The sequence below is a fragment of the Phascolarctos cinereus genome, unplaced genomic scaffold (assembly GCF_003287225.1).
Source record: "Phascolarctos cinereus isolate Bilbo 61053 unplaced genomic scaffold, phaCin_HiC Scaffold_7;HRSCAF=346, whole genome shotgun sequence".
Classification (NCBI taxonomy): Eukaryota; Metazoa; Chordata; class Mammalia; order Diprotodontia; family Phascolarctidae; genus Phascolarctos; species Phascolarctos cinereus.
This window is the reverse complement of record NW_027556180.1, coordinates 32,030,269-32,057,947: the sequence shown is the minus strand read 5'-3', so window position 1 is coordinate 32,057,947 and position 27,679 is coordinate 32,030,269. Positions and strand designations below refer to the sequence as shown.

Below are 27,679 nucleotides of genomic sequence, written 5' to 3'. Positions count from 1 at the left end.
AAACGAGACACATAGAGGCTAACTTGAAACTAGTATCAGAGGGAAGGCACTAGAATCAAGGGGACTTGAGGAAGATTTCTTATGGAAGACAGGATTTTAGCTGAGGCTTGAAGAAAGCCAGGAGACAGAGGGAGGAGAGGGAGAGGTCCAGGCATGGGAGCAGCTAGCACCCATTCACAGAACAGGAGATGCAGTGTCTTGTTCGAGGAAGAGTGAGGCGGCCAATGTCCCTAGTTCATAGACTAGGACACTGGCATACGGTATGAGAAGATGAGAATGTTAGCAGGAGGTAAACTGAGGAAGGGCTTTAAAAGCCAAACAGAGGCAACTAAGACTATAGCAAAGAAGGGGCTAATCTGCATTGGTAGAGGATATTCCTTACCAGGACTCTCTACACCAAGAAATATACAGACAGGTCTGAGAGAATGAGAAAAGGAAGGAAGGAAGGAAGAAAGGAAGGAAGGAAGGAAGGAAGGAAGGAAGGAAGGAAGGAAGGAAGGAAGGAAGGAAGGAAGGAAGGAAGGAAGGAAGGAAGGAAGGAAGGAAGGAAGGAAGGAAGGAAAGAAAGGAAAGGAAGGAAGAGAAGGAGGAAAGAAAGAAGGAAAGGGAAGGAAGAGACAAAAGGAAAAGGGAAGGGAGGAAGAAAGGAAAGAAGGAAGCAAAGGAAGGAAGGAAAAGGAGAAAGAGAGAGAGAGGGAGCATGACGTTAGAGACACTGGTTCACATCTTTGACATCTACTTTTAAGACTGGTGTGCCTCACTTTAAGAAAAGTAGCTGTAGGGAGATCTGAACTTCAGAAACAAACAGGTGATGATTCATTCAACAAAACCTCTTTCAAAAGTATATCCCAGGCTTTCCTCAAATAGCAAATTTCCCTCATGCACTTAAAATAGTTCTTTTTTTTTTGGAGTATTTAGAAATACATCTATTCCATAAATTGAGGTGTGCCCACATCTACACTCTGACCCTCCCCAGGTGAAAAGATGATGACTTTTCTACCAGTACCATTATGGTGATACTCTATACAGTCTTTTAATTAAAGATAGTCTGTTTTATTCATCCACATGAATGATCTTTTTTTATTACGCTTCATATTCCAAAACCAACTGGCCGCTTAAAACTAAAGCAGGTCTTTAACAAAATTGTGCTTACAAATTCAATCTGATGTGGAAAATGGCCAAAATGCACAATTGATGTCAGGAAGCTGGTTTTGCAGTTGGCTCTCTGACTCCACTGGCGACAGGGCTCCCAGACGTATGGAGTACGACCAAGATTGTGCCCTGATAGCCAAGTTTCTTCCCTCATTCTCATCAGTCTCTTATTTGCCCATCAGCTGTGGGAGAGATAGGAACAGGGTTCATTTTAATCTGCATCACTTCCTTTTGCTGCTTCCTTGCCTGTCTGCTAAAGCACTGCTCCCCTTTGTCCCTTTGTGCCACCCTCCCCAACTAAACTATCCCAGCAAGATCAGCGAAACTGAGTACCCATTCTGTCAGCATGTTTACCCATTCTTGCTAGTACTAGGATTAAATCGAATTTACACATTCTCAGTCTAGTGCACAATGATTCGGACCATTTTCATTTCTCTGTCTGTCTCTGTCTGTCTTTGTCTTTCTGTCTCCCAAATTTAGATCGATTCCCCTACAAGGTGGATTATTTTTAGATTTCACTGAAGGAATTGGATGTTGGACAATGGGAAGGAGGGTAATTCTGCCCTGTATTAGATATTCCTTATAACTTTAAGGGGGAAATGTATATTTATCATTTATCCATATCTCCATATATCTCTATAGATAGATATCCACATATATATGTCTATATAGATATGGATATATGTTTATTTCTGTAGACATTGATATATCTCTATATAGCTCTATATAGATATACATCTCTATATCTATGCTATCTCTATATCTGCATCTATATAGATTTACATATATTGATAGATGGATGTAGAGATATAGAGATAGGTAGATACATACATACATATGGATGTAGATAAAGATATATCTTGGAAAGAAGTAGAATGTGGACTAGGGAGATTTGTTTGTAATTGTCCCTCCTCAAAATCTGGAGACATTCTGATTTTCTTCCAGGTGCCTCAACGAACAACTTCCATATCACCAGCATTAGCCAGGAAGAACTCCCCTGGCAATGGAAATGCACTGGGACCCAGACTTGGATCACAGCCCATCCGAGCAAGGTAAGGCAATCAGATTAGAAGACTACAGAAAATGTTACCTCCAACCTTGTCCTTGTTTCTTTCCCCACTGCTTTCATCACTATCTTTATGAATTCCTCTGTATTTTGGGGCCCAATCTGTACTGTAAGCTCTTTGCAAGCAAGAAAGGTGCCTTCTCTTTCTTTCACAGACTCCAATAGTGCTCTGTATACAGGAAGTACCCAATCCATGCTTTTTGATTGAACCAATTCATGCTAGAGAAGTAGAAATTGAACCCAAAGTGAAATGACTGGAGCTATGTTATGATGCTCTCAAAACTGATTTCAATGACCAATTAAGCAATGAGGAAGAAGTAGTTATCCTGGTCAATGGGTTGCTTCACTTATCCTTGGGAGTTATTGAAATGCTTAAGATTAAGGAATTAAAAAGAACTTAAAGGCCATCTAGCCAATGGGTTCTTAACCTGAGATCTGAAAATGTTTAAAATATATATATATATATTTGATGACTATATTTCAATAAAACTGGTTTCCTTTCTCATCCCATGCATTTTATGCATTTAAAAATATTATTCTGAGGAGAGGTCCATAGTCTTTGTCATACTGCCAAAGGGGTCCTAGAAATAAAAGAAGTTATCCAATCCAATGCCCTGGTTTTTACAGATAGGAAAACTGAGCCCTAGAGAGGTGAAACGATTTGTCCATAGTCACAAAGTCCATAGCAGAGTCATGTCTAAAACCCAAATCTTCCAAATCCAGATCCTATATGCTTCCCACTTCGGGTTGATTCCTCTCCAATTAAAGTAATGGCAGAAGACATAATTAAATATTAATCAGCTCTGATCACAGTGAGCACCTTGAGGACAGGGACTATTTTTGCCTGTAGTTCCCATTCTAATGGGGGAGACAAAATACAAATAATTATGTTCATACAAAACAGATATGGGATGAATGAAAGGTAATCTCAGAGAAAAGATACTAACAGTGAGGGAGGACTTCTTCTAGAAAGTCTTCTTCTAGAAGATGGGATTTGAACTGTCTTGAAGGAGGCATGGTCTAGAATTGGGGTTCGTAACCTTTTTTTGGTCAGATTCCTTTGGCCATTAAATGTGTGAAATGAAATACATAGGATTACAAAGGAGATCAATTATAGAGAAATACAGTTATCAGAATACTAAAAAGAAAATTCACAGACACCAAGTTAAGAACCCCTGATCTAGAAAGATGAGTGTAAATGGGCAGTTTCATTCTCCCCAATTGACTCTGTAGTAGTGGAAGAAAACTGACTCTTAAGAGAAAATCCTGGGGATAAATGTTAACATTATTTGTATATCTCCTTAAAATATGGAATGATTCTGATCATAAAGGCTTTGGTTTCCTCTCTGCATGAGCAGCCTTAGGAGCGGGTCAGTCCATAAATAAGATGGAACTGTGCAGGGAGGCAGTAATCTCGGGAGCGCAGAACACTAGCACATTCTGAACAGTATTAGCCACTGCAATCCAGTGAGCCATTTTCTCCTAGCTCCTTGTCAAATTCATTGCAGTCCTGGTGTTGCAGAGCAGGACCACGTGGGACAATGCAACTTGAGCATGAAGCCAAAGGAATGTTGATATTGCAAATAGGAACTTTATCACTCTCTCTGTTTAGGCACTGATCTTTTGAACCTTGTCCCCAGGGCACTCTTGCTTAGCCAGTTAAATCAGAATGTTAGAAACATGGTCCAAGAATGTTGTAATCTCAGGGGTTTTTTTCCTTTAATAACATAACAAAATACAGACATATAGGCAATCAAATGAACATCAGTTTAAAAAAAACCACATCGATTTTGTGCTTGCTTGTATATAGAATACCTTGCAGACTCCTGGAGAGACAAAAGGGAAAAATGACACAGTTCTTGCCCTCCAGACGCTTACAATCTAATAGCAACCTTCAGTTCTAATTCAGTGACATCCTGAAAACTAAGGAAGAGCTTAGATCATTTTTGTAGTCTAGTGCCAAGAACTCTGGTCTGAGATTCAGAAAATATGGGTTTGACACTTACAAGCTGTGTGACCCTGGGCAAGTCACTTGAACCCTTTGTGGCTCAGTTTCCTCATCTGTAAAATGAGGATAATTACTTGTATTACCTACCTCACCTTTCTTTGTGTTTCCCTCCCAAGTTTTATAGATGCAATTATATTTATTTATTTATATTTATAAATACAATATCAATTCAATTACAATTACAGTTGGTAAACTTTAGAGAACTACATGCAAATAAGAGTTATTTTTTCTAGTTTGCTTCTAGCAGAGTTCTTTTATTTCAGTCAGATCCTTCAGTGTGTGTTTAGAGGTTTCCAGGGTTTTGGAGAATGCTGTGGGGCTTGGTAAGGGGAGTAATTGGTTGTATCCTCCTCCATGGTCACCTGCCTCCCTCAGGTGGGCAGGCAGGGATACTAAGGAAATGGCACAATGAGAAGAGTGGATTGGGACCGAGAGGTCTCAGGTTCCAGTCCCAGCCCTACTCACTTCTTCCTTTTGTGCCCATTATTGACAAGTCCTTTTTCTTCTCTGGACTTGAGTTTTCTCCTCAGCAAAATAAAAGGGTTAGACTAACTGATCTCAGAATCTTGGGAATCTTCATACAGTGTGGATGGGACTTGTTAAGCTTTGAAACATAACTTTTAGAGTAAGCAGGAGCCCAACAGGTCACCCCTACGTCATAATCCTTGCTGCCAACTCTCTCCTGATGGCCAACATTTGAGGGATGCATTAAGCTTACACAGCCATTACTAAATCAAATTGGACTGGAGTCAAATAGGCATTAGGTAATTGTAATCGAACTGAAATTATAAAACTGCGAGGAAAAAAATGTCAAGGGCAAATACATAAAAGAACCCTTTAGCTCATAGATTTAGGGTCAGAAGGGACTCCATAGTCACCAAGTCCAATAGAGATGAGGACATTGAGGCTCAGAAAGGGCCACCCAAGTATTAAGTGACCAAGCTGAGATTTGAACTCAGGTCTTGTGACTCCAAAGCTACCACACTGCCTACCCCCCACCCCCACTTTGTGATTCCATTGAGATTCTATATAATTACAGTATACAACAGTACATGATCAAAGCATTTAAGAGGTACAAGATAAAGTATGCTATGAGGTCCAAGGGGAAAGTTTATTGCTTCCAGAGGGAACAAGAGAAGGCTTGAATGGTAGAAAGGGCAATGGAACAGTACTTCGGGAAGATAATGTGATACCCATGTCAGCATTTGGACTTGGAAACACTTTCAAATAAAATAGTTGGTGGTTTCTGGAATCTTGTGATGATGCTGTTTCTAGCAGGAGGAAGCATGGAAAGTCCCAGAAGATAAAACCTAAAGCAAGTCAAAGGGCTTCCTGATGCCATGGGAATGTATAAGTATCAGGGGGGAAGGAGACTGTAACATACTCCACTAAAGGGACCCTGAAAAAAGTCATCACTCAATGCTATCAAATGATTGAAGAAGCAGTAAGGGGCCTGCCCAGGGCAGCTAGGTGGCTCAGTGGATAGAGCGCAGGCATGGAGTCAGAAAGACCTAGGTTCAAATCTAGCCTTAGACGCTCACTAGCTGTGTGACCCTCGGCAAGTCACTTAACTTTGTGTCTTTGGCCTCTCACATTTCTTCTTCTTAAACCCTATTTTTCCATATTTTTCTCTCTATCCTCCATGTTCTCCCCCTTTGCCTTAAAGTCCCCAAGGATCAGAGCACATGTGGACTTGCCCTGGATGGATTCATTAAGTTCTTCACAAAATTTTCCTCCCACTTCATCCTCAGCAAATGATATTGTTTCCTAGTCTACACATATCTTCACTGTTTCTTTTTTGCAAATTCTTACCATCGATACTGTAATAAATGATTGTCATGGCAGCCAGGTGGCACAGGGCATAGGGTACTGGGTCTGGAGTCAGGAAGACTTGAGTTCAAATCTGGCCTCAGAAACTTACTAGCTGTGTGACCTTGGGCAAGTAACGTAACCTTCCTTTGTCTCAGTTTCCTTAACAGTAAATTGGGAGTAATGCCAGCATCTCCCTGGCAGAGGCTCCAAGGAGATAACATCCGTGAAGTGCTTAGCACAGTGGCTGGTACATAGCAGGTACTGTATAAATGCTGGCCATTGGGAGCTGTGGTGTTTCAATATCCTGTGAAATAATGTAATTACGAGAGCACCTCTCACTTGAGCCATGGCACCAGCTTCCTAATTTGTCCCCAGCTCTGTATCTTGCTCCCAACCCCACCATTCTCCACTCAGTTGCCAATGCAATTATCTTCAGGCATGGCTCTGTCCAGGTCATTGCCATGCTCACAAGGCTCCAGGGGCTCCCTACCTTTAGAATCAAATATGAAGTCCCCTGTTGGGCATTTAAGAGGATTCATCACCTTGCTAAGCCTTTCCAGAGTTCACATGCATTATTGCCCTTCAGGAGCTCTGTGGTCCAGAGATACTGGCCTAGTTCCTCTTCCTCACAATGAAATTCTCTCCCTCATGTCCATGCCTTTGCACTGGCTGTCCCCCATTCCCACAGTGGTCTCTTTCCTCCTTCCTGCCTTCTTAGACCCAGATCAAACCCCACCTCTTCTGTAGGAAGCCTTACCCAGTCTCTCTGCCACTTGATTCTCCTCACCAAGGTGACCTGTCTTTTCTTCTGTATGTATTTTGTACCTACCTATTTTTTTTTTACACTGTCTCCCTCATTAGAATGGAAGCTTCTTGAGGGCAGGGACTGTTTTTGCCTTTCTTTGTATGTCATTGCTCAGCGTGCTTTTTGTATTAGAAGCACAGCTAGTAAGGATTTAAGGCTGAAATTGAACTAAGCTCTTTCTGACTCCAACTCTAGCACTCTATAGGCTACGCAAAACTTTCATAGTCATTTCCTTTCCAGCAGAGTAGAGTGAGAGATTGGTGAGCTGGATTTCCTTTGGGACTTTGCAAAGATCCTTTATTTATCTCCGAGCTTCCCATTTGAGCAAAGACACATCTATCATGGCAAAAATGTTACTGATGTTACTGTGTGGCAGTTAGACATAGAACACAGTAATTTGGAAGAATTGAAAATGAATCCTATACATTTGCAATTGAAGAGGCAGATGGGGAGTGTGAGCAGGTTGCAACATGTAACCAGTGAGGACCTCTGAACAGGAGTATAGGATGTCATCAAGGAATTGTATGTGAGAAAGAGAGAACAGACTGATCACATACATGTCAAGGACAAGTGGACAGCCAAGGTGCTCCATTGGTAACTGGGAGAAAACAAGGAAGGCTTCAACACATTTTTTTAGTGAAATTTTGGGATTATATGGGCAGATGTTTCACAGGTTGGGCAAGCATGGTTGCATTGTCATCTGCATAACTGAAAGTAAATTCCAAATAATATCACAGATCCATTGGAGTATTTTAATGTTTGTATGTATACACACATGCACATTTCTATGTACGTGTACGTGTGAATATATGCAAATATACACATTTTGATGATTGTGTTGTGTTAGTCATAGCCAACTCTTTGTGACCCCCATTTGAGGTTTTCTTGGCAAAGATGCTGGAGTAGTTTGCCATTTCCTTCTCCAGCTAATTTTACAGATGAGGAAACTGAGGCCAACAGGGTTAAGTGACTTGCCCAGGGTCTGTGTCTGAAGCCAGATTTGAACTCAGAAAGATAAGTCTTCCTGACTTAAAACCCAGTGGTCTATCCAGCGTGCCACCTAGCTACCCAAATATATACATACGTGTGTATATGTATATACAGGTATAATGTAACTGTGTGTGATAATCATGCATGCATACATATATGCTTATATGAAATACACATAATACATATAATACAGTTTTTGCTTTTAACCAGACCTATGATTTCATCACTATAGAGGGCTCCCATTGAGGGCTTCCCTTTCCTCCCTCAATGCAAATCTGCCCCCACTCTTCAACCTAGAGAGTTGCCTGGCAAGTGAGAGATGAAATGACTTTTTCAGGGTCATACACTGTTAGAGACAGGACTTAAACCCAGATCTTCATGACTTGGGGGCCAACTCATGGTGCAGTAGTTATCTAAGATCAGTGAAATCTTCCTGCTCATTTAAGATGCTTCCCCCGCTGCCAGAGAAGGGATGCTGCCATGTGCTGGACAGCCTAATAGCTCTGGACGTATGCCCTTCTCTCCCTACCTGTGGTGGGCAGGTTAGGGTCTCCTTTCATCTTCATGTTTACAAATTTTCCTTGAAGCACGCATTTTAAAAAAAGTCGTTTCTTGTTCCTGGCACTCAGCTCTCTAGATTTTGTCAAAGTCCAGGTGATAACACAGGCATTATCCTCCCCTGACCTGACTGCTCCTCTGCCCTCCATGCCCAAAGCGCGTGGTACCCTTTATTATTTATTGACCTCAAAAGTCAATAAGCAGCATTGCCAGGCTCACCTCCTCCTGAACAGCCCACAACTTTCAAATGGATCAGAGGAGTTGAAATCAAGATCTGACCTGTGACCTTTCTTTCATGTGTAAGAAGTCTCAGAGTGGTTTCACTATTGACATCTCCTTCCTACTACAGTCATCCGAATGTGCCATTTTGCATTCTATTGGCATCTTTTTTGTTAAGTTAGAATTGGGATCCCCAAGGCATGGATTATACCTGTGATTTCATTGGTATAGGGAACTCTCTAAGGAGGAAGTTACATTCTACTGATGCAAGTCAATCCCTTATTGCCCTTATTTGCCAGGGTCGTACAACCAGTATGTCTCCAAGGTGGGATTTCAACCCAAGTCTTTGAGTCAGCCTGGTCTAAAAGGTGAAATGCACCCAAAAGACCAAAGGTCAAATCCTAAGGTAGTTACTTACTAGCTATATTGCCCCAGGCAAGTCACTTAACTGAGGGACTTGGTGGTCCAGACAGTTTTCTAGTGAACCAAATAAACTCCAAATCAAATCAAAATAGACAGAGCTTGAAACACATCTCGACATGCATGTCCCACTGAATTCAACACAGCTCAAGCTTGTTACTATCAACCAAGCTTAGGCTCTTGCCCCCTAAGTCTGCCTCCGCCCTCTGGAATTATTATTTTTGATAAAATACTTTATTCCTCCTGAGCCTCAGTTTCCTCATCCATACAGTGAGGAGGAGCTTGGGTTAGATGAATTCTGAGGTGCCTTTGAATTCTCTATCTTTGATGCTCAGACTGTGTCTCCCATGTTCATCACTTTACAGTTATCTTCAAAACAGGTAGATGCTGGATCTGGAGTCAGGAGGACCTGAGTTCAAATGTGACCCCAGATACTTCATAGCTGGGTAACCCTGGGCAAGTCACTTGACTGCTGTCTGCCTCAGTTTCCTCAGCTGTAAAATGGGGATGATAAGAATAGCCCCTACCTTGCAGAATTGAGGGGAACAAGTGAGATAATATTTATAAAGCACAGTACCCACTGCATAGTAGGCACTTAATAAATGCTTGTTTTCTTCCTTCCTTCCAATTCATCTTCCTTCTCTCTAACCTCTCATAGCCAATCAGTTACAATGTCTTCTCCATTCTACCTCCACAGTATCCTCAGTACCCCACCCCATCTTCTTTATTTCTACTACCATCACCCTAGTGCAGACCCTCATTACGGGCCCCCACCCCAGAACATCGTGGTAGGCTCCCAACATGTATTCTAATCTTCTCGCTCCAATCCATCCTTCATATCTCTGGCAGACTGATCTTTCTTGGGCATACACCTTGTCGTATCTCTCTGCTGATTTTAAATTAAAAAATCTTCCATCGTTTTCTCTTTCCATTTAAAGTTGAAATGCCTTAGCTCAGAATCCAGATCCCTCCAGAATCAGCTGCCACCCTAGCTTTCCAACTTTTCATCTTATTATTCCCCCCCTTTTTTTTTTTGCATTCTGTGCTAGCCAAGTAGACCTCTCTGCTCCTTATAGCATTCCCTGAACTTACCCACCTCTCTATCTTTGTTCACACTGATCCCAGGACCTAGGATGTCTTCCTCTCCCTTGATTTGTACTTCGGTGTCTGCCTATAGGATCAAAAAGAAACTTTTTTCTTTGGCATTTAAAGCCCTTCATATTTTTCCAGTCTTTTTACACCTTTCTCCTCTCCACATGCTACATTGTCCAGACACATTGGTATTATTCTGCACATCCCCCATCTCCATTACTCTGTATTAATTCCCTGCATCTGGAATACTCATCCTCCTCAACTCTTCCTCTTCAAATCCTTGCCTTCCTTCAGTAGTACTTCTATAGGAAGGCTTTCCCAATCCCAGGCCTCTACCCTCTACCGCCCCACACTCACATACCCTTACTGGAGCCTTCCTTTCTAAGCTTCCCTTTCTTTTGCTCTTGTTTGTACTTCTATACATGTTATCTCTCTCATTAGAATATAAGCTCCCTGAGGGCAGGGCACCTTTTTCTTTTTCTATGTATCTCCAGCACTTCACAAGGTGCCAGGCACATGCACATGTTAAGTGCTTAATGCTAGTTGACTAGATGATTGGTTCATCTGTTAATTTCTACCCACCCCTTGAAGCCTCTCTTAAGTGGCACCTCTTTTTTTGATGCCACCCTTTATCACCCCAGTAGTAATAATCTTTACCTTCAGACCTCAAAAAGCATTTTAATTTCCTCATACCATGTGATAGTGCATTTCATGGTTATCTATGTTTGCATCTTATTTCTTTCATAACCTATAAAGACTCTACAAGTGCAAAGGCCTTATGTGTCATCTAAATTTTGTCTTTTCTCTGGAGTCTTAATGAATGTTTGTTTAGTTTTTTGATTAAATTGAATTGGTTAAAATGTGTACAGATCCATTCCTGGCTGCATATTCCTAGTTTCTCTTTAGCTCCCATTTTGAAAGCATGGCTGTGTCATCTTAGCACAAAGTAAAGTGGCCTTTTGGCTCTCCTCCAGTCCATTAGTCTCTGGAGACGGTCAAACTCAGTCATTCAGGCCCAGAAATCAACACTGGGGCCTTTGGTTTCCATTTTTGACTGTCTGTGTGCTTCCAATGAATTGAGTAATTCCTGCTTCACCTTAGGCATCAACTTAGTGTGATCATCTTCCTGATGCCAAAGATCAGGATGAGAAATGAGAAGTTCAGCCAGTCATTAACATGTTTGCAGATCTCCAGGTGTTCTGACTCAGCTGGATGTGCTGAGCACATTGGTCATTAAGCATTTCTCAAAATCTTCCGGAAGGTTCTCACAGGCGGGCCATCCATCTCAGGGACACTTTGCAAAGGCAAAAAAGCAACTATCCCATACAATATTACACAAGAAGATGGGCACAAATATTCTTTTCTCGAAAGGATCATAAAAGGTTATGTTTTTACTTGCATTTTTTTTTAATTCTAGATGAAGATTCCTTTTTCAGCAGCTAAAATAACCGTCTATTAATGGAAGTCTCTCCACTGGCTAGCTCTGGTGGTGAGAAGACGGTGCTAATGAGGCCAAGGTCGGGGAAACAGCTCTCCTGGGGACCAATTAGCATCGCACATAAACCGTTTGTGTTCCTGATCGCAACTTGCCCCCTCTTTGGTAGACAGACTTCTGGCTAATAACATGTGCCTCTCCGTTCCCACTGCTGCCACCTTTGTCCAGGTCCTCATTATCTCACTCTTGGATTACTGCAAAAGCCTCCTAACTAGTCCCCTTGACTTCAGTCTCTTTCCCCTTCTGCATGCCCCAGCACCTGTTCCACTCCATAGACATTAAGTATGCACATACCATGGTGAAGACACTCTGTTAGGCACTGGGGGGGATTCTAATCCGCCAAAGGACATCTCTTTTCATAAACAGTGTCTGGCACACAAATGGCAATTAATAAATGCTTGTTAATTAGCTGATTGATTGACATGAGTCTTCCTTCTAATAATGCAGCTCATAAGCTATCCATTCCTGCCTATATCAACCCACTCTTTTACATGTCCCCACATAAATCCGCTGTAGGCGAGGCTACCCAATGTCCTGGGCACTATCTTCTCATTTTCTTGGCACTGTATGGGTAGCAGCAAAGCACACAGGTTCATCATCAGTTTTCCCTTCCTCTGTTTATCAAGGGGCATCCTTGACACCCTTTTCTCCATAATTCCATACTGGTAATGTATCACAGTGGGGATCCTGAAATGAAAAGCAGCATAGTTCCAGCCCTCAAGGAGCTGCAGTCTAATGGGAGAATTACAACAGTCAGGAATCTATGATGATTTTTTTTCCCAGAAGAAAAGGAACATAGCCACATTGTTCCTGATATGTGTGCTCCCCACCACTGAGAGCCTTCCAGTAGAGGCCAAATGACCACTTATTGGAGTTGTTTCCAACTTCAAGATTTTACGTTTTGAACAAGGAAGTGACAAGGTCAAACCAGGAACGATAAGACCATACTTGTATTCAAATTCAGGTTCTCTGGAAATGCAATGTCCAGAGTCCAGAATATTATGACGCACACCACCATGGAAGTATCATGGCACAATGGGTAGAGGACTGACCTTGGTGTCAGGAAGACCTAGGTTCAGATCTATCCACTGACACTAACCATGTGACTCTGGGAAAATCACTTAACCTTTTTGTGCCTCAGTGTGCCCCGTAGCACCTATCTACTAAGTTACAGGTAGGTTGGGATCTGCTTTGGTGGAGGAACTGGGAATTCCTTACGCTAATAAAATCATAGTTTTCATATATTTACATGAAAGACAGAGGTGGAACAGGACAGACTGGAGAGAGGGACACCCATTAGGATACTCTGACTAAAATTAAGGGGTGATGAGCTAGAGTAACAGCAGTGCTAGCAGAGAACAGTAGACAGAGGCAAGAGACGTTACGAAGGAAGAACTGATAGACCTTGCCATTCGGCATCCAAATGGATCTAGGAACCTAGGGAAAGGGAAAATAGGATTCTGGGGGGGGGGGACACAGCCAGGGGAAATGCCCAGAGATAAGAGATGGAGGGTTTTGTTCAAGGAACAGCCAAGAGGCCATTGTCCCTGGATCAAAGAATATGTGTCCTAGAGTAAAGTATGAGAAGACTAGAAGGGTGGTAGGGGGCTAGATTATGAAGGTATGTGAATGTCAAACAGAGCATTTAGTATTTGCTCCTAGAGGCAATAGGGAATCACTGGAACCTCTGGAATATGTTGACTGGGGACTGGGGAGGAGGTGAGGCTATCAGACCTGCACTTTAGGGAAATCACTTTAGTGGCTGAGCGAGGCTGGATTGGAATGGGTAGACAGACCCACCACTTGGTTATTGCAATAATCAAAATATGAGCTCATGAGAAACTGTGCCAGTGTTGAAGCAGTGTCAGAGTAGAAAAGGGGGTATAGGGGGCAGCTAGGTGGCACAGTGGATAGAGTACGAGCCCTGGAGTCAGGAGGACCTGAGTTCAAATCTGGCTTTAGACACTTAACATTTAACTAGCTGTGTGACCCTGGGCAAGTCACTTAACCTCATTGTCTAGCCCCCCCAAAAAAAAAAAGAAAAGGGGGTATATTTGAGAAATGTTGTAGAGCTGAAATCCACAGGCTTTGGCTAGAGCTTGGATATGTGGGGTGGGAGATAGTAAGGAATCCTCAATGACTTTAGGTTGGTAGCCTGAGGGATGGGAGGATCGTAGCGGCCTGAACAGAGAGATAGTAGGAGGGGTGGGTTTAGGGGGAAACATAAAGAGTTTAGTTTTGGATATAGAGTGTCTGTCTACTGGTCATCCAGTTTAAGATGTCTGAAAGGCAGCTGGAAATGGAAGACTGGAGATCAGCAGAGAGATTGGGGCAGGAAACATAGATCTGAGAATCATCAGCACAGTGATGGTAATTAAACCCACGGGAGCTGATGAGATTACCAAGTGAAGCAGTATAGACACAGAAAAGAGTTGTAGTTTGTCCCAGGTTCTCGAAGAGGACCAAGACATCAGAGAAATGATGACATAGAAGAGGACTCAAGACAGAATGTTGTGGGGACACCCATGGTGGTAGGTATGACCTAAATAAGGATCAAGCAAAGGAGACAGATAGGTAGGAGACAAACCGGGAGGGAGTGCTCCCAAAAACCTAGAAAGAAGAGGGTGATTAACAGTGTCCAAGGCTGCAGAGAGGCTGAGGAGAATGGGGATTGGGAAAAGGCCATTGGATTTGGCAGCTGGAAACCATTGTTAACTTTGGAGAGAACGGTTTTGTTAGAAGGTTGGAAGCCACATTGGAAGAGAGTGAGAGGAGAGAAAGTGGAGGCACTTAGTGTACATGGACCTTTTCAAGGAATCTGGCCACAAATGGCAGAAGAGATATGGGATGATAGTGGAGATAGAAGGTTGAGTGAAGGTTTGCGTTTTTTTTCAGGCTGAGGGAAACATGGGCATGTTTGTAGGCAGTAGGGAATGAATCAGTAAGGAGAGAGACTGAAAATAAGTGACACTGGGGATGAGAGAAGAGGCCATCTATTGGAGGGAAGGAATGGGAATCACTTGAACAGTGTTAGCCTTGGTAAGAAGTAAGTCACCTCATCACATGAGACTGGTGAAGGAGGAGAGAAGGACAGTAGGCACTTGAGTGATAGGAGATAAGAAAGAGGAGAAAAGAAAGGGCTCATGGTGAATGGCTTTGCCATTCATATGTAAAATATGAAGCAGGGTTCTTAGCTGAGAAAGTGGGAGGAGAGGGAGCCATAGAGGATCTGAGGAGGGAAGAAAAGGTTTGGAAAAGCCAATGGGACAATGAATTGATAAGGGAGGCATAGAAAAATTACCAAATACAAGCTTCTGTATCTGCCATTTAAGGACATTAAAATCCCTCCAAAAACTTGGTAGGCTCCAGCCTACCTTTTCACCACAATTTCATGCTTCTCTTTCATGGACTCTATGTTTCAGCCAAACAGAAATGTCACCTCTTCTCTGAACTAGGCATTCCATCTCTGGCCTCTGTGTGTGCCCTGCCCTCCAATACACTCCCTCCTCATGTTACCTTTCACCACTTTTGCCTTCCTTCAAGATTCCACTTCTTCTCCAAAAGCCTCCCTCTTCCTCTTAGCTATCAAAACTCTCCAAGTCCTTCCATCATGCCATATATATACACTAGTCTGTTTTCATGCACCTCTCCAGTAGAATATTAGCACGTCAAGCCCTGGGAATGTTTTGTTCTTGTGTGTGTATCCTATGTGTCTAGCACATAGCTGGCACTTTAAAAAGTGCCAGAGAAATCACTCGGTCCTCTTGATAGAACTAAATAATATTTTAGTAGGGAGACTTTTCAACTATGACTCATTCACACCAATGTATTTCAACTTAACATCTCATTCTCTTGCTTTCTAGCACCCTGCTCATAATGGAACAAGTATAGTAAATTCTGCTGCAAGTATAGAAATTGGTTGAAAACATAGAGAGAATCATGTTGGGCTGACTGCCCTTCCTCAGAAATACTGGTAGTTGGCAGTCCAAGGCATTCCTAGGACTGGCCTCTTCCTGCCCACCCACTAATTTGATTACTCTCATGCAAATTCCTCATGAGCTCTGTATTAGAGGAAAATGGCAATATGAAACCAAGAGAAAGAGAGGGAGAGTGGGTAGTTATGCCAAAAAAGTTTGTGTAGGATCCTTGGAGGAAGTGATTTATTGGATAATTGGGTTTCTTTGAAAAGGATGTTTCTTAGCCTAATGGTATAAAATAGTGAATATTAGGATGATTTGCCTTGGAATTCTGTGGATTGGTAGTTTCTTTGGGGGAATGAGATAGTAAGGTTTGATACCAATAGAAGATCCAGAGAGTGACCTCAGCAAATAACTTGCTTGTTCTCTAACAACTGAGAATATTAATGCTAAATTGCTTCCCCTTGAAGAGAAGTAGGATTAGATTGAATATTCTCACAAGAAGGCAGCTCCCCTGGCAAAAGTGAAGGAGTGAATAGGTATTAGAGCTCGGAGGGATGGGGCATTGTGAAATAATCAAAAGACCACTGGATTTTAAGTCGTGAGACCTGGATTCTAACGCCATCTTTGCCACTTCCTGCCTGTGCGACCTTGGGAAAGTCATTTCAATTCTAAACCTAATTTTCCTCATCTTCAAAAAGAGGCGGTTGGGTTAGACTGCCTCTAAGGTCCCTTAGAACTCCATATCTAGGACCCTGTGACCTTTTTGGGCCTCGGTTTCTCATATGCAAAATAGGAGTCAGACTGAATGACTTCTGAGACCCTTTCAAGCTTTATGACATCATTAGAATTTGAAGTGAGCCAGCTCCTTGGGAATCATAGGATCAATGAAATAAGGATCAGAGAATAATAAATTTATTGCCTCAGTAACATGTTTTTTAATCTTTTTATTTCATGCAGTAAATGTATTCTAAGCTAATTTTTTAAAATGAGACATAAGGGCTAAACTTAGTGCTAAAACTTAGAGGGAGGAAGTGTGGGTTCAAATCCTACCTCTGACACTGGCTAAATGACCCTGAACAGGTGACTTAACCATTCTGAACTTTGAGTAATTGTTTAAGACCATAAATTTAAAAGGGGACAGGTAGGTGATGCAGGGGATGGAGTGATGGGCCTGGAGGCAGGAAGACTCATCTTCCCGAGTTCAGATCTGGCCTCAGACACTTACTAGCTGGGTGACCCTGGGCAAGTCACTTCACCCTGCTTGTCTCCATTTCCAGATCTGTAAAATGAACTGGAAAAGGAAATGGCAAACTACTACAGTATCTTTGCTGAGAAAACCCCAAATGGGGTCACGAAGAGTCACACACAATTGAAAAATGACTGAACAAGGAGAAATTTAAAAAGGGATGCAGTCCACATTGTAGGGAAAGTTGATTGGACAGAATCAAAGGTATATTGACCCTCATGGCTCACCAACAGCCAGGGTCTGTCTACCACAGGCAGGATGGGAGACCCAGGTTCATCTGGTAGAAAGGCCCATTCTCTTTCCTTTTGCCACCTCCACAGCACAGGTCAGAGAACACGGCTTTTCCTTTCTCCTGGTACCAACTTCAGAGTCCGGTAATACTGTGCTGGCAGCAGAGGAGTTTTGTTTATCTCACCAAGCTATTGTAACCTAGATCATCTCTCAATCTGATGTCTGTGCAGCAACCCTGACCTGCGGAGAACCGAGCCCATCCTGGAGAGTCCCTTGCAGAGGACCAGCAGCGGCAGCTCCTCCAGCTCCAGCACGCCGAGTTCCCAGCCTAGCTCCCAGGGAGGCTCCCAGCCAGGCTCTCAAGCTGGTTCTAGTGAACGGAACAGAGTTCGAGGTAAAAACCAGCTCTTTTTTGGTGGCATGGTGTGGTTTAATAGGAAGAATATCAAAGATGGAGTGAATGAATGAAATGCAAAAACATTTATTGAGTGTGTACTTGGCACTGGGATATGTGGCAAAACAGTGGTAGATGTAGAGTCAAAAGATCTGGATTCAAATCCATGCTCTGCCTCATACTACCTCTGTGACCTTCAGCAATTCTCTTCATCTCTCTTGGCTTCATTTTTCTTCTGTGACCTAAATGACTTCTAAAGCCCCTTCCGGCTCTAGAGTTGTGGTCTCACTTTCCTCCCCTATAAAATGAATCAGATCCTCATGGTCTCTGAGCTTCCTTTGAGCTATGAAATTCTAGATTCTGGTAGTTTAGGTTTGTATGCATGAGTGTGTGAGTGAGTCTGTGTGAGTGAGCGTGTGTCTGCGTGTGTGTATGTGTCCATGTGTATGTGTGTCTATGTATGAATGTGTCTGTGAATGTTTCTCTGGGTGAGTGTGTATGTAGTTGTATGTGAGTGCGTGTATGTGTGTTTTTGCATGTGAGTATATATATATATATATGTATATATATGTATATATATGTATATATATGAGTGTGTGAGTGTATGTATATGTGCATATTTTTATATATGAGTATATCTGTATTTGTGAGTGTGTATATTTGTATGTAAATGTCTATATATGAGTGTATGTATGTATGTTGTATGTGTATTTGTCTATGTGTACATATGTGTGTGGATGTGTAAGTGTATGTATTTGTATGTAAGTGTATATATATGAGCATGTATATTTGTACATGAGTATGTGTGTGTATATATATATGTTTATGTGACTGTGTATTTGCATGTGAATGTGTATAGGTGTGTGTGAGTCTGTGTGAATGAATGTGTGTATGCATGTATATGTGTATCCATGTATGTGTGTGAGTAAATATGTGTGTTCATGTATGAATGTGTCTCTGTGAATGTTTCTCTGGGTGGGTGTGTATGTAATTGTATGTGAGTACATGTATGTGTGTGTGTTTGCATGTGAGTGTGTATATATGAGTGTGTGAGTATATGTATTTGTATATATTTTTATATATGAGTGTGTCTATTTGTGAGTGTATATATGTGTGTGTGAGTGTGTATATTTGTATGTAAGTATGTATATGAATGTATATTGTATGTGTATTTGTATGTGAGTGTATATATATATGTGTATATGTGTATTTGCATGTGTGTATGAGAGAGAGAGTGTGTATGTGTGTATGTGTGTGTGTGTGTGTGTGTGTGTGTGTGTGTGTGTGTGTGTGTGTGTGTAGAAAGCTCAACACTGTTAAGGGAAGGGAGTGTTTTAGTTTTAGAAATGTTGAGCTGAATTGTTTCTTCTGGCAAACTACGATATGAAATCACTTGCCAGTGAGAACAAGCCCTCTGAGTCACCGATTTGGCAGGGTCACTGGGGCGGTCTAGCACAATCCCTACCTAGAAAAGAATCTCCCACCATAAAAGACTCCTAGCATGGTCATCCAGCCTTTGTCTCTTTTGGAAACGGAATAACTGTAACAGACTTCAAGTCCCCAGCAGCTTTAACTCCCCCTTTAGCTTCTCAATGCTGACACAAAAGCAGTACTTTTCCTCCAGTCTCCAGCCCCAGCAAGAATGACTGGTAACAACCAGCTGCTGACACAAACGCTTGGATCCTGCAAAGAATACAATCAGTTCAACTTTTAAAAGTATAGTTGACAATATGTTGTGTTTATCTAGAGACAGAGTTTGATCAGGGATTTAAAAATTCATAGAACTAGACCCATTCTTTTTTTTTTAATTAATTATTTGAATGTTCCCGTAAATCCTGTTGGGGAGAACTAAATCACATCTCTGGACATTTAATTTAAGTCATTCATCACTGTTTGGTTTTCATTAATGAAGTAGCCTGAGAAAAACTTTAATATTGTCTGACTAATTATGTGTGACAATCCATTGTTTCTAGTTAATCAAACTTCCCTTTCTCGGAATTACCTTTTTCACAAGGTAATTTTTCCAAGAGATAAAGGACAGTCCCTTCTTCAGTGCCGTTTGATTCATTTAAATTTAATTATAAATCAATCTGCCACCCAAAATGCACCAGTGTTTCTTCCTTCCTTGGCATCTTCATTTAGAATAATCACAACTTAACTAAGAACATCCCACTGAAGTGGGTCGATAGCAAGAGTCTTCAGGTTCATTTTGAAGAGTAAAATAGGTGCTTTTGTTTAGTTCAAGGCTACTTCCATGAAGGTGAATTGAAGAGGAGAGGAGGGCAGGACAGAGAAGAGAGGGGAGGAAGAGGAGAGGTTGGCAAGGAAGGGAGAGGAGAATGGAGAGGAGGGGAGGGGAGCTGAGTTCCAATGCCAACTCTAGCTTCACTTAGGTATCAACCTAATGCATCAACACAGGTAGGATTCTGTACAGCATAGTGATGTATAGTATAATGATGTATAGTATAGTGATGTACAGTAGTGATTCTGCTTCCATCCAGCATGGATAACTGAGAGTCATCATGGATGACATACCCTCTTCTCACTTGAAGGCAATATGATGGAGAAGTGAGATAAATGACTCTTAAGTCCAGAGATCTGGATTCGTGTCCTGCTTCTGACCTTTAGTAACTGTGTGATCTTGGGCAAGTCACTTGATCCACCTGGGGCTTCAGTTTCCTCATCTACCACTGAGAGGATTGGATTTAATCTAGTCTTCTGAGGGCCCTAATAACTCTGGATCTATGATTCTATGATTTTTTTTATAAAATAGAATTCTCTATTTAGCAAAAGAGCACATTCATATTTATGTCTTCTGCTTATTAGTAGGGCAGCTAGGTGGCTCAGTGGATACAGCGTCACGCCTAGAATCAGGAAGATCTGAGTTCAAATCCAGCCTTAAGGAGTTATTAGTTGTGTGACCCTAAGCCAGTCACTTAACTCTGTTTGCCTGAGTTTCCTCATCTGTAAAATGAGCTGGAGAAGGAAATGGCAATATCCAAAGAGACTCCAGTATCTTTGCCAAGAAAACCCCAAGTGGGATCGTGAAGTTGGACATGACTGAAATAACTGAACAACAGCAAACCACTCAGTAAATATAAAGCAGTTAGAGATGACTGGGCACTCCCAACTAGGAGGACATGAAAAGGCTTCAAAGAGAAGGAGTTTCCCTGAGCTGAGCCTGGAAGAAAGCTAAGGGTTCTAAGAGGTGAGCAGAAAGAGTGCATTTTAGGTGCGGGGAAAAGCCTATGCAAAGACAGAGCCCAAGAACAGCCAGGCACCGGGATTAGCTGTAATATAGAGCACAAAAAAGGAAGTATTCTGCCATTGTCGGAAAAGTAGATGGGAACCAGGTTGCTGAGGAATTTTAGAACCAAGCTGAGGAATTTGTGTGTGTCTGTGCCTGTGTCTGTGTTTCCTAGAGCCACTATGGAGCCACAGAAAATTTTTGATCAGGAGAGTGGCATGATTAGGCTCATGGTTTAGGAGAGAGGCTCATAACTTGTTTTAAAAAATATTTTGATAACTGGATTCCAGTAGCATTGCTTTCCTTTCTAATCCTGCGTTTTTATTTTGTGCCTTTAAAAACCTTATGAGAAGGAGGGCATAGGCTTCAACAGACTGCCAGAAGGGTCCCCAACACACAAGAAAGGTTAAGATTCCATGGGTTAGGAACATAATTTTTCATCTAGAAAAAAACAATTTAATCCAACCTCCTCATTTTGCAGATGAGGAAACTGAGGTCAGGACAAATTGACTTGCCACCAACAGTACTAATTGTCATCACAGGGTCAAGGGTTTAGAGCCCTAAAGGAAGGACCTGAGTTCAGGAAAGGAATGAACCAGATTTGTCCACTCACTCCCTGTGACTTGCTATGGCTCAGATACCAGAGATCCCATCAGACTTCCTCCCTTTTCTCATCTTCTACCTGACATGCAAGGGCTTTTTCAGAATTTAGTATTTCAGTTCTGTGAGACTAAAATGACTTTAAACATAGACTATTCACAGCTGATAATTCCCATGACCAATAATAGAAGCGTTATCTCCCCACACATCCCCAAAGAGTAAGTCAGCTTTCTCAATAGGTGGATGTTTGAGTCAGAAATGTTGAAGAGAATCTTGACTTGCTTCGTTGCCATGATGCCATCAACAAACTTGTCCAATTTCCCCCCTACAGATCTGGATTCTTCCTCTTTTTTTTCCAAATTGACTGAGTGCCTTAGAACCACATGAACATAGTCCTAGTATTTGGAAAAGAGCCATAATTGGAACCTTCGGTCATTTGGCCAGAAGGGAGAAGCTAGGTGGTGTGGTGTTGTTCTAGGAGTCAGGAAGACTTGGATTTGAATCTTACCTCAGAGACTTACTAGTTGTATGATCCTGAGCAAGTCACTTAATCTCTCTCAGTCTCAGTTTCCTTATCTGTAAATAATGATGGAAAGAAATAATACCTACTTCACAGGGTTGTTGAGAGGATCAAAGAAGATTACATAGGTGAAGCCTTTATAAATGTTAGCTCTTGGTAACAGTAATAACAGCTAGCATTTATATAGCATTCCATATAAAATATTTGTAATTTGCAAACTTTAAAATGCCACATGAAGCTATTATTATCAATAGCAATTATTTTAATAGCATTATAGCATTTTAAGGTTCACAGAGTTACAAATATTAGCTCATTTATGCTTACCATAACCAGCCTTGTGAGGTAAATGCCATTATCACCCCCATTTTGCAGAGCAGAAAATTGAGGCAAATAGCAGTTCAGTGACTTGCCCAGAGTCACACAGCTAATAAGTTTCTGAGGCTGGATTCGAATTTGGGTCATCCTGACTCCAGGTGCAATGTTCTATCCACTGAGCCACCTAACTGTCTGTTACTGAGAAAATATTATCCTTCTTCAAGAAAATATTCATTGACAAAAAGGAGAAAAAGAAAAATCATCTAAGCAATTGTCTGTACTGAAGGTATGAGCCACCCAACATTTCAGGACCACCTTCCCTGTTCTCTATCTTTTTTTCTCTCCCAGCTAACATGAAATCTGAAGGATCACCTGTGCTTCCTCATGAACCGCCCAAGGTGAAGCCAGAAGAATCACGGGACATCACCCGGCCTGGTCGACCAGCTGTGAGTTTTTCTCTTCCTCCTCTTTTCTCTCCTCCCTTTGTTCTTCTCTCCTGTCTCTCCCTTCCCTCATACAAAAGAGTAGTTGAGGAAACTCCCTCTCTCTCTGATAAACTAAAATCTGTACCTATAAGTCATCAGAAGTGTGGGAGCAGGAGCGCCCATAAGATCAACCCCATCTCAATAAGTCAAGAAACTAACATTGTTGTCGATTACTTCTTCCTGCTTTGTTAACCTATTAGCATGTCTATCAGAGAGTGGAAATGAAAAGGGGAAAAAAAACCTCATTATTCCTTTTCTCTCCTCTGTAGTTCTGGCAAAAAAGGTTTGATTGGGGAGGATGTTGAAAGTCTTGGCCAAAATATGATGTAGGAATAATCTCTGGGCTTCATTTGTCCATGCGATCTCTGGCCCTTAGATCCTCAAGATGAATAGACAGAGGAAAAGCTGCCTGATTTGCTTATTTCTGATTATAAATCACAGAACAATCTCTTCCTCTTTTGCTCCTGTTACTGCCCACTTGGCAAGTCACTTCACAAAAAACAGAGTACAGAGATAATAGCTAAACAGTTGAATTTAATTTAGGAATAGTTTCCATGTACCTTCTTGGTTTCCTTGAAATTTTCTCAGGCAAAATAATGAAATCCAAGCCTTTCTTGTTTGGTTTATATTTCTGAGCTTCAAAGGGTGCTAAGATCGGTGCTAAAATCAGTTTGCTGTTGTGTTTTTAACATGCGTTGCTGTTTTCTCATATCCTTTTCTTTGTAATTCAACACCATTATTCTGACTGTTCTGATTCTGTTTCCTAACTGTGTTCCTCTAACTTTTTTTTCTGTCCCAATCTATTTCCTCTGATGCTGATGAATCTTCACTTATCGCAGAGCTATAAGAAAGCCATAGATGAGGTTAGTGATACATTCATTTCACTTGGTCATGGTCAAAGGGGGTGGTTTATAACTATATGAATTTGTGATCTTGCTAATAGTGATACTGAGAAGAAATGAGTTAAAGCTCATTCCCTCAGGTAGCAAAGTCTGCCCAAGGAAAGAGTATCATTTTAAGGTCAAATAGCTGACTTGCAGAAATCCTTATGCAGAATCACCAAGCAGAAACCAACATGAGAACCTCCCATTGTTGTCAGGTGTAGATAGAAGTGAACATAACTGGATTCACAGAAACTGGTGGTGTTTGTTAGTTTCGATCTGCATGTACTCAGCAGAGATGGCGGGCCTTGGGAAGACGCCTGAGATGCATGGAGTTAGAGGTGCTAGAGGGGCATGGAGCCTTTCACCCTGCCGAGGACCATGTGGTCAAATGGGGCAGTGATTTCCTCTCATCTCTGTCCTGAGTGATTCTGGCATGTTGGAGAGGCATGTTGTATGCATCTGACCTTTACGGATAAGCATGCCTGCTTCTGACCTACCACATCCTCCACTGGGTGATTAACAGAGATAAAGCTGTAGATCGTAAAGATTATGAAGATATCAGGTCTCCACCCGTGTCTCAGCAGAGTACATTGTACCATCTCAATAACACTCATTAAGAACCTATCCCTACATATACACTATTATGCCAAGAACTTAGTAGGCACTTAATAAATGCTCTTTGACTAAGAGCACTAATCAATTTTCTTGGATTTAAGGACAAAAAAAGTACTTCAGCACTCAACATACATGCTATACTCCTAGAATACGTTTGGCACATAATAAATGCTCATTAATTGATTAATAGTGCTAACCAGTTTTCCTCTGAGGGGATTCCAGAGCAACATATATATTTCAACACTCCAGCTACTAATAAAATTGCTCTGTGTGTGTGCTTCAGGGAAAACTTAGTGACTCTAGGGGGCTGGCTCAGGTGATTACCACCTTTAGAAAGGTGACCTGGGGCAGCTAGGTGGCGCAGTGGATAGAGCACTGGCCCTGAAGTCAGGAGGACCTGAGTTCAAATCCGGCCTTAGACCAAACACTTGACACTTAACTAGCTTGTGTGACCCTGGGCAAGTCACTTAACCCCAATTGCAAGGAAGGAAGGAAGGAAGGAAGGAAGGAAGGAAGGAAGGAAGGAAGGAAGGAAGGAAGGAAGGAAGGAAGGAAGGAAGGAAGGAAGGAAGGAAGGAAGGAAGGAAGGAAGGAATGAAGGTAGGTAGGTAGGTGACCCTCTGCATATCATTTTCACCAATCCCAAAGATTAGAAGCACAGGATTACTGGGTTTCCCTTGGAAGCATTCGCCTTCATAATTGTTGGTATTGGTTCATTAACAGCTAAGCCACCTGGAGGCAGTTAGATGGCTCAATGGATAGAGTGCTGGGCCCAGGGTAAAGAAAACCTTGAGTTCAGATCTGGCCTCAGACACTAGCTTTGTGACCCTAAGCAAGTCACTTAACCCTGTTTGCCTCAGTTTTCTCATCTGTAAAATGAACTAGAGAAGGAAACGGCAACTCCAGTATTACTGCCAAGAAAACCTAACGGACAACATTGGCGTGGCATGGCCCATGGGGTCATGAGTCAGATAGGACTGAATCACTGACCAACATCAAAAAAGCCATCTTCTTCAGGAACTATTAGGTATATCAATCCATTAAGTATTTATTAAGCACTCTTACATACCAAGCATGGTGCCTGTTAAGTACCTCTCATATGCCTGGCAGTATGCTAAGGATACAGAGGCATAAACATTCGCTATCCTTGAGGATCTAACTGGGAAAATGGCCTGTACACATGAAGATAGATACAAAACAGCTTCAAAGGAAATAACAAGGTAATTTCTTATTATCAAAGTCTCAAAAATGGGCAAAACAAAATCATCTTGAATGGTAATGCAAAAATTATAATTGATTCATTTTTCAGGAACAAAAGGAATTATTTTTGATTATTTTTTAATGGTCCTGCTGCTCATTTAGTTCAGGGACATTCATTTTAGTGGGATACTAATCTATAATTCAATCAACTAATGTCTATGTAGTTTATAATGTTGAGTTGCCACAAATGATTCATAGCATTAAATCTATGGTGCGGGGTTCCCTGAGACACAAGCCTTCGTGGTGAGGGATCAGGATGGTAACAGAATTGAAGAACTGGAGTTTGGTTTTCAGTTTAGCCCCTACTTGTTAAAGGTGTGGAAACTAAGGCCCAGAGAGACAAAGCATCTTAGCCAAGGTCTTCAAATTTCCTGTAAAAATAATGTAATCTACACACACCTTGTGTGTGTGTGTGTGTGTGTGTGTGTGTGTGTGTGTGTGTATCCTAGTTATCTAAGGACATAAAGGAAATACAGGTCATCTTGCTTGAACAAACTGATATAATATTTTACAGATAGAAAGGCATTAAAACAGCCCCTATTTAGGTGGGATTTAGGTTAGTTATGTACGAGGTCTAGGAAGTAACACCAAATTGATCCTATAAAAGAATAAATCAAGACAACTTTACAATTAAAAACTACTACATGGCATTGATTGTGTTATCTAAGACCTTTAATTGCCATTTTCCCCTGAGTCAATAATAAAATCACAAATCCTTTTCCTATTAAATAACACTTTTATTTCTCTTTCAAATCCTTTTTTCCCTGCCCTAAGCCTGGGGCAGTCAAGCAATAAAACCTACAACAGCTCATTATCTGGAGAAAATTTAAGTGTCTGAGAATTAGACATCTAGTCTCTAACTCCACGATGTTAATCCCACGTCGCATTGTTATTGTAACTGGTCTGAAGATACTATTCAGAGTGATTTGAGCACACAAACTTTTGGTTAAATAGCTAGATTGATGGCATTGAGAAGTCAAATGTGTTTGGGGGGTCAGGAGGAAGGAGGACAGGGAGCTTGGTACTGGAATCTGAGAACTTCCCAGGAAAACTGTAAAATAATTCCTATAGTGATTTTTGGTGTTCTACCAAAGATGATTTCTTATTAGCCTGGAAGCCAAACTACCAGGTACAGTGAGGAAGGAGAAAATTCAAATTGTAAGAACAATACCAATGTGGTATCACGGAAGGAACACTAGCCAGACTGAGAGCCATTGAATCTAGGCTCAAATCCCAGCGTTGTCATCTTTATGATTTTGGGTGAATAAATTAGCCTCTCTGGACCATAGTTCCCTCTGCTCTAAAATCATGAGTTTCGATGAGAGGATGACCAGGACCTAGGGCCCCTTCCCCCTCCCAGTGCCTGCTTCTATGAACTATCAGCCTCAATTGCAATTTTAAAAGAACTAGCATGTTAAGAAAAGGCAGGAGTTCTTGGAAACCGTGTGCTAAATTAGTAGACTCTGGGTGACGAAAAAGAATATTTTTAAACAGTAGAGGTCCTTTTTTAAACTCTACTAGTTTTTGATTTTTCAACTTTGACAAACACCAAACATTGGAAAAGATTTTAGAACAGATTTAAATAATTGACTGTCCTGGCAATTGATGTTATTCCAGTTGACTCGTATGGTTATTGGCATTGTAGGTAAACTCTTTAAAACCATATTCTCTCTTTGTTTTATATACTCTGAAACTCAGCATAGGGTTAACCTGCTTGTCAAACAGCAAAAACAACAGATTGTAATCTTATTTTATGATATAGCATTGACTTGGAGGATCTTCTCCTCCATTATACTTCCCTTTTACATTGTACTGCTTCAATACATTTTTCTGATTCACTTAAAGATCCTTCAGTTTCTCCTCCTTTGGAGAAAGACAAGCAAGTGGGAGTTATCAAGAGGGCAGACTAGTGGGTGAAAATTGCAGAAGGGGATATTAGACTCCATATAGAGAGATATTTCCTATCAATCAGCGCTATCCCAAAATGGAACCAACTACCCTGGGAAACAGTAAGCCCCCTCCCACTGGAGATCACCAAGCTAAGGCTGGATGACCACTTCTGGGGTAAATTGTAGAGGGGATCCTTGTTCAGCTACGGTTTTGGCTAGAAGACATCTGATGCTCCTTCTAATTTTGAGTTACTGTTTCAAAAAACAAAATCTCCTCAATCTTCAGTGGGAATACTTTCTATTTGGCCCATGACCTGAAGAGCTAGAGGTCAATTTGCATGAATGACCTTCCATGTTGCTGTAGGTTCTCCCTGAAATAGAAGCCATTGACTTTAAATACAACTGAGCTCCTTAAAGAACTGTTTTGAGGATACACCTCATCTGGCAGGTCCTCTG

The 27,679-nt window shown here is 41.5% G+C and overlaps 1 protein-coding gene across 10 annotated transcripts in view; it reads left to right on the top strand.

The window, feature by feature from the left end:
* The window catches only part of TNIK (TRAF2 and NCK interacting kinase), a 415,562-nt gene that overhangs the window by 342,069 nt on the left and 45,814 nt on the right, over positions 1–27,679 (top strand). For 7 of the 10 annotated variants that reach the window (XM_020980386.2, XM_020980405.2, XM_078147460.1 and 4 more), the window contains 4 exons: positions 2,098–2,204; positions 17,245–17,408; positions 22,439–22,536; positions 23,415–23,438. In XM_020980386.2, coding sequence (XP_020836045.1) covers positions 2,098–2,204; positions 17,245–17,408; positions 22,439–22,536; positions 23,415–23,438 — 393 coding nt within the window. The remainder of the gene's footprint in view (positions 1–2,097; positions 2,205–17,244; positions 17,409–22,438; positions 22,537–23,414; positions 23,439–27,679) is intronic. The other 3 variants (XM_020980396.2, XM_020980388.2, XM_020980402.2) reach the window with 1 other exon arrangement.